The following is a 7472-nucleotide window of genomic DNA, read 5'->3' as shown; positions in this document are numbered from 1 at the left end:
TCTATCAACTTTCTCCAAATTATATAGCTGTATCTTAAATTCCCTTTCTCAAAAAATAGTTCGACTAAACTTTCTTTTGTGTGAAGTGAAAGATAAATAGTTGGAAAGTTTGTGAGTGTGATTTGCCGTTTCTATATAAGTTCCTATATAAGTTTATATTTTTAAGAATAAAAGGACCGTCGTAATATTTTACATTAAAAAATATTTATTTTTGAACAATGAACAAATCCCATGATCTTGATAGTCATAACAAATTTCGAAAATCTCGTCGTATAACAATTTAATTAAAATAGCTCAATATTATGTTATTTTAATATTTTAATTTACAGTTTGTAATCGCACATGTATAGGTTTGGATAAGTTAATATATAGTTGATAAGCTTTTCGACTAATATTCTCGATTTCTCCTTGCTGTAAAACTTATATTGCTGTAAAACTTATACGATTCGTATTGCGATTACTCGCGACATTTTACTTGCATGATTCGATTAATTGACAAGTGTCTCATCTTGAATTGTTAATTGTGAGGAAGTAAACGTCTCTCACAAATTTTAACGGGTGAACCAATTTATAATGATTATTTATAATGATATAATGTCAGTGTATCAAACGTTATATTACGATAAGGCTGCTATACCGCGCGATTCAACGCAAAGTGATAAATTATAATTAAGAAATTGTTGAATCTAATTGTTGTTCTACAATGTATTCTTTGTTTCCTGTTTCTTACTTTTTATCTTTTGCTTTTTTCCTCTTTGTGATCATTTTATCAACAATTATATAAAACTTATAAAAATCGTAATCCTTTTATACTCGATCTTATCGATAATTATAATTGCGAATTATAATTGCTATCGATAAGATCGAGTTTAAAAAATTACGAGATAAATTTTTTTTTGTGTCATGTTATAATAATATTGATTCAAGAAGATATTTTTAGAATTGTTAGAAATAGTAATTTGAAGCATTACAGAATTGAGAAACACAAATATTGAAATTTAAACAGAGATATTCATAAATTATTTACTCTCTATTTGCATTCCTTTTAACACATTTTGAGTTTGGTTTGATCTAAGTAGCAAACAATTGAATAAAATTCAATTGTTTGCTATTTAGATCAAATCAAACAGTCGACCAGACTGAATTTATTTAGCAATGTCTTTGTTATTTCAAAAAATATGTCGCGATTAGTAATAAATCGAATGATTTATTACTAAGCAGTTTTCTTATTCTTTCCTGCAATTTATTATTCATTTGACATAAAAATTACATTTTTTGTAATTAGTTGAATCGTACATCAGGAGAGATGTGGATCTATCTTGCCTTTCTAGCTGTTATCTATATTATATATACATTGAAGAATTACATCAGAATCCTCAGATTTATCTTTACCCTCGATGGACCGAAGACAGTGCCCATTCTTGGCAACGCTAACATTGTTCTCGAAGGAAATCGTGAGTAATTCAATGTTATTAATTAAAATTGTTTTATATTGTTAATTAATCGTTAGCTATCTAAAATCGTGATCCTACCTGTATATTTTATTCAACCATCCAAATTCTATGTTATTTTTATATCAAAAGTTGCAACGGCCTGCAAATAAATACAGTTTTTAAAATGATAAAATATTGAAAATGATAAACGTTCATGTACAAAAAGATTTTGATTTTCTAGTGATTCAAAGGATGACAAACGAGGCACAGAGTTATGGTCGTATTTTCCGAATCTGGTTGACGCTTCTACCATACGTTATGCTCGTCGAGCCAGAAGACATCCAAGTAGTACTTAACAGTATGAAGCATACACAGAAGATATTCTTTTATAAGCTGTTCGATAATTTTTTGGGCAAGGGCTTGATTACGCAAAACGTCGACCAATGGAAAGTACATCGAAGAATTTTGCAACCAATTTTTCATCGTCAGGTGCTCGAGAAATTCGTTGGAATATTTGGCAAGTGTGCTGATCGTCTAGTCGATAAGTTATTTGAAAAGGATGGGAAGGACATAAATATCACCGTATTTATCAATAATTCGGTTTACGATATATTAATCGGTACGTAATGTAAATTGTTTGTTTTTGAAAAGATTTTAATAACGACAGAAAACTTTCTTTCATTATCCAAGAATCACAAGGGCGGATCCAGACATTTGTCAAGGAGGAAGGGGAGGTCACTGACGGATTTATATATTTTTGAGTTGATTTTTGGATTGCCGGGTTTCTGAAACATCATGAGTCAATTGTAACGAACGAATAACAAAGAAAAAGAAAAAAATTAATTATTTTATATAATTTTTGTATCTTTCCTTATTATTAAATTTGCGCGCTGCAAATGAAATTTTTTTAAAGTCAAATTCAAAAAGGTAGACTATTCAAATTATTCTCATTAACATTACATTGAAAAATTACTACGTAAATATTTAATTTATAAAACATTTTATTTAAAATGATATCAGCAAAAAAATATATACACCCCAAAAAAAATATTCTACTATTTAGCTATTCCGTGTTAATGTCAAAAGATTTTTCATTTATATATGTCCTTAAGAGGATACTCTATTAAAGTTCGTATAATCATAAAGTACTGAATTTAGAATTGCAATTCTCTCAATACCTGAAGAATATCTTGCATGCACGCTTACTACGATAGCACGTGAAATCACAAGTTTCTTCTAACAAATAAGCGTACCGCTAGTATTTTGAATATCCTCTTATTTCAAAAGGCTATTCAAGTTGTTATAATAGAATTTTTTATTGAGGAATTTATTTTTGATCGCAGCTGATGTGTTCTTATTTATAAATGAATGTATTATAAATAAGTACCTAATTAATGTAAGATTTTTTTACTTACAAGTAAACCTACGGAAGTGTCACTGTTTTTAATGAAACTTTGCATATTTGTAGAACTTTGAAAAATATTTGACACGTATTTTTTTTTATCAGTCATGGTCCACTCTGAAGGGTGAAAACTATCCTTAAAGATAAGAGATAGATTTAACATATTAGGTGAAATAAGTAGATGAAATAAAGTTGAAAATTTTAAAAAGTAAAATGTATAGGAGGTTTTTGGGATCGCTGAAACTAAATCTTATGTCAAAAGTATGAAATTCAAAATGGCTGACTCAATATAGTCCAGATACATCAAAATTTTTATTATTTTTTATTTTAAAATTTACCCAAAATGGGTAAATTTTAAGAATTCTTATCATCACAGAATTCAAATTTCTGATTTTTGGGTCGATGATGTTAAAGATATAAAATTCAAAACGGTGATCTCAATATAGCAGCTGTATTAAAATTTACAATTTTTGCAAAAAATGTGTTACAAAGTTCTCATCTTTCGGAGTGCTTTTTTACAATGAGTCCCCTTGCTTTTCATCTTTCGGGGTGCTTTTTTCCAGTGAGTCCCGTACATTAGTCTTGAAAAATTTTACAAATATGATCTGTAAAGAAATTGATCATGCATAAAGATTTTATGCACTATGCATATCTAATTATCGCTGAAGTATTATACAAATTACAGATTGCCGCATTTCTTAAAATAGTACATATCAACAGTGCATAATGCATAAAATCTTTATGCATCATCCGAAAGATGAGAGCAAGGTCTTTTTATGTTTCAAACTTTCAAATGCTAAAGGGAAAAATTTTGTTGAGCAGTAGCGACTTATCAGCACTTATCAGCAGACACAGTAATATTTTATATAGTCTTGTAATTAGTGATTTTCGCATAACGTTATATAATGCAGTATTAACAATAGCACAGTAAGCCGCAAGAACCTATGGATGCTTCTTAAATTAAAAAATATTTTTGGAACATCAAAATTGTGATTTTAGAAATATTAAAAAAAAATGTGACATTTTATTACAAAATATTTTTAAAAATGAGACTCTAAAGGAGGAGGAGGGGAAGGATATGACTCCCATGGCTCTCCTCGTGAATTCGCCAGTGAAAATTATCTTCATACGATACACTCAAAAGAAATTCACGAAATTTTAATATATGTTTGTTTAAATAGTATCAATAGGATCATTTACTTACAGTAAATAAATATTTATTTAATTCAAAAAAATTATACTTAATTTAAGTATCATTTTTTAAAATTAAATATTTATTTTCTGTAAGCAAATGACTCCATTGATATACTATTTAAACAAATATTTAATCAAGTTCGTGAATTTAAAGTCCGTAAATTTTTTTTTTTAGTGTGTAACTAATCAATCAAAGTCATCGAAGAAAAATTTATAAAAGCGAGTAAAAGAACTTTGTCTATTATCTTTTTTATGAAGTGCAAACATGAAAAAAGAAAAAGATAATAATAATAGTACCTACGTGATAGCATAAATCAAAATAATATATATTATGTATTTACGTAACAATACGTAACAATAAAGACAAGATCATCATACAATGAAATAGATAATAGAAATACTAATGTATTCTACCGCGTCATAGCATTTGTTTGTAAAAATCAATGCTTATCGTAATGACGACGTATGCCAAAATATTTTACTTTTTCATAAATACGACATGTGGTTAAGTGCAATATAAGCATAAGCACATCGAGACTTATCGAAACAATAATTCATACTCGTGTATTATGCTTTTATTGATTTTCAGTATTTACGTTTACCGCTAATATGCCTTAAAAAAGACTATACGTACTTCAAAGTCCTCTCTTCAATATTTATTATCACACGTTTTAATATTTCGAAAGCGCATGATGCTTACATTAAATATTAGTGCTCTGACATAATATTTATTTCAGAGACGATTCTGGGTACGCCGACAAACCAAGGAAAAAACGATGGTGAGGATGACCCCTTCAGAAAGTGAGAATATCAACATATTTATTTTATTAGCAAATCTTGTTATTAAAATCCAATATTAAAAAAATAAAATCTTCTTCTAAAAATTATCATATTCTGTTTCTCAATATTTTATTATATTCTCATGTTTTAAAAATCATCATGATAAATTACTAAATAGGGGCCAAGTTATGATGTCATATAGATTTGCACGACCATGGTTGCTAATCGATTGGATTTACCGATTGACAGCAGCTGGAAAATCGGAGAAGCAGCAACAGAAAGATTTGTTCAACTTTTGTTTTAAAAAAATGAAGGAGAAACGCGAATTTTTGAAAAAGAATGGCTCTCTTATTGCCGATGATAGCACGATTAGAAAAAAATCTCTACTAGAATACATGGTTGAGATTAGTGAAAGAAATCCCCAATTTACTGAACGAGATATCATCGAGGAATGTTGCACTTTTATGCTGGCTGGCCAGGATTCGGTCGGCACTGCTACTGCGATAACACTCTTCCTTTTGGCGAATAATCCGAAATGGCAGGAGAGATGTGTCATGGAATTGCATGAGATTTTTAACAATGACACAAGGTCGCCAACTATGCAGGATCTTAAGAAGATGACATGTTTAGATATGTGTATAAAGGAATCTCTAAGGTTGTATCCTAGTGTGCCACTTTTTGCTAGAACACTTGGAGAGGATATAAAACTAGGTAATAAAATTTTGTAATATTATAAAAAGCTATGAGCCAAGCCGAATATTTATTGCTAAAATTTAAACAGTGAATTTAATAAAACAATAAACAGATCTTTCGACCTCTATCAGATCATTATTAATGTTAACAAAAGAATAATTATTAATTATTAATTTCAGAGAAATACTATATGGCAATTAGAAATGTAAAATTTAAATTATTATTAATTTGCTCTTATTAATTTCAGTAAAATCAATATTAATTCGATCGTAAGATCTTGTTAAGACATTAAAAACTTAAACGCAAATCGCAAAAGATAAGAAGGTCTTCGCTCGTATAATAGTCAGTGTGTAAATTAACAAAAATGTGTGAACTATGCTTATATCCATTTGTCAAAATATGTAAATGAAGTTATGTTTATTCTTTAGTTAATACTTATTTTTTTAGTTTATACTTATTTGTAATAGAGTTAGCACAATTTCATTTCACAATTCACAAATTGTACAAAATTTAAAAAGAATTTTAAATTTTAGGCAGTTTAATTTGTAGCTGTCAGAACTTTTTCCATGATAATAAGTATGATTTTAATTCTGCGCTTTAATTCTGCGAACATTTACTTTTACAGCTTTTTTTGAAATTTACAACTGTATCATTTAATTATTTACAATTACGTTTTAATTAGAATATGTAAAATATATATAATATAAATTATTAATATATTGTTACGTAGATAATACATATCAACAAATACTTCAACATTATTCGTAAATATTTAGTAAATAGAACCAATAAAGATATCCATGATCTAAACGTCCAATAAAGATATGATAAAAATAATATAATTATATACATTATTATATATAAAAATATTATTCTAAATCATTCTTGAAAAACATTATAACAATATCACTTTGTATCATGCAGGAAAATATATAATACCGGCTGGTTGTGGCGTATTTATAGCACCATACTGCACGCACCGCTTATCTCATCATTATCCTGATCCTCACGATTTCAAACCAGAACGTTTTAGCTCTGAAAACTCTGAGGGAAGACATCCATATGCTTACATACCGTTTAGTGCAGGACCTCGCAATTGTATCGGTAAGAATAACAAATATAAATCATAAGATACAAATATAATCATAAGATACATGAGAGAAGTATTAAAAAAAGACACACATTCAATATATTATATTATAAAAAAAATTACAATTATAATCAATTATTCTTCTTACATTCGACTGTGATTGATCAATTTCTAGTTTTTGATTTCTAATTTATTGTAGACGAAGACTAAAAATTCTATTTTATAAAAAAAATTAACGTTTATGTTTTTAAAAGTTTTTTTCAATATATCAATATAAGATAAATATCATAAGATAAATCATAAGATTCATTAATTTTTTTCGAAGAAAAATACTCATTACTCCTTTTTCGTAATTTTTTAGGATATAAATTTGCCACTCTTGAAATAAAATCAATCATCAGTGCCATTCTGAGGAAATGCCAATTAGAGCCAACCCTTGGCAAGGAGAAAGTGATAGCTAAATTTCGATTGACGGTCAGAGCACAAGGTGGACTTTGGGTCAAAATAAGAGCGCGCAATAAACAATATAAATTAACGCAATTAAATTAATAATTCCGTTCTCAACGGAAAATTTTGCAAATTATAAATAAGTAGTGATTATAATGTAGTGATGATATCTCAAAGATAATTTAATGAAAATAAAAAGCTATAACTATGTCATTTCAACACTAAAGAAAAGTGACATTTAATCAATGCATTTAGCGCTTTTAGAAAGAAATAATTTAATAGTGCAGTTTAAATTTTCTGAGACCTTTCTTCGTTTATTATATATTGTTTAAGCAAAATGGCTGACTCAAAAAAAACGCGCAAAATTTTTCAAGAAATATATCATTATTGTTATGTATACAATACGTATACAAATTATTTCTCTCTATCAGTA

General features: G+C 28.0%; 1 protein-coding gene across 1 annotated transcript; it reads left to right on the top strand.

Moving 5' to 3' along the window:
• The first annotated feature begins 1291 nt into the window (after positions 1-1291).
• Positions 1292-7141, top strand: LOC105624216 (probable cytochrome P450 4aa1). The gene is made up of 6 exons (XM_012205575.1): positions 1292-1454; positions 1675-2052; positions 4767-4830; positions 4988-5520; positions 6427-6606; positions 6954-7141. Exons 1-6 carry the CDS (start codon positions 1307-1309, stop codon positions 7139-7141), a joined length of 1491 nt encoding a protein of 496 aa, XP_012060965.1. The 5' UTR covers positions 1292-1306.
• The last annotated feature ends 331 nt before the right edge of the window (positions 7142-7472 follow it).

The sequence above is a fragment of the Atta cephalotes genome (assembly GCF_000143395.1).
Source record: "Atta cephalotes unplaced genomic scaffold scaffold00074, whole genome shotgun sequence".
Classification (NCBI taxonomy): Eukaryota; Metazoa; Arthropoda; class Insecta; order Hymenoptera; family Formicidae; genus Atta; species Atta cephalotes.
The sequence above is the reverse complement of the archived record's forward strand: the minus strand, read 5'-3'. Positions and strand labels throughout refer to the sequence as shown.

Excerpts from the sequence above, each read along its gene's own strand:
- LOC105624216 (XM_012205575.1), top strand. The coding sequence starts at position 1,307 with ATGTGGATCTATCTTGCCTTTCTAGCTGTTATCTATATTATATATACA. Across the intron at positions 5,521-6,426 it reads TGGAGAGGATATAAAACTAG|GAAAATATATAATACCGGCT; the intron begins GTAATAAAATTT and ends TGTATCATGCAG. Across the intron at positions 6,607-6,953 it reads AGGACCTCGCAATTGTATCG|GATATAAATTTGCCACTCTT; the intron begins GTAAGAATAACA and ends GTAATTTTTTAG.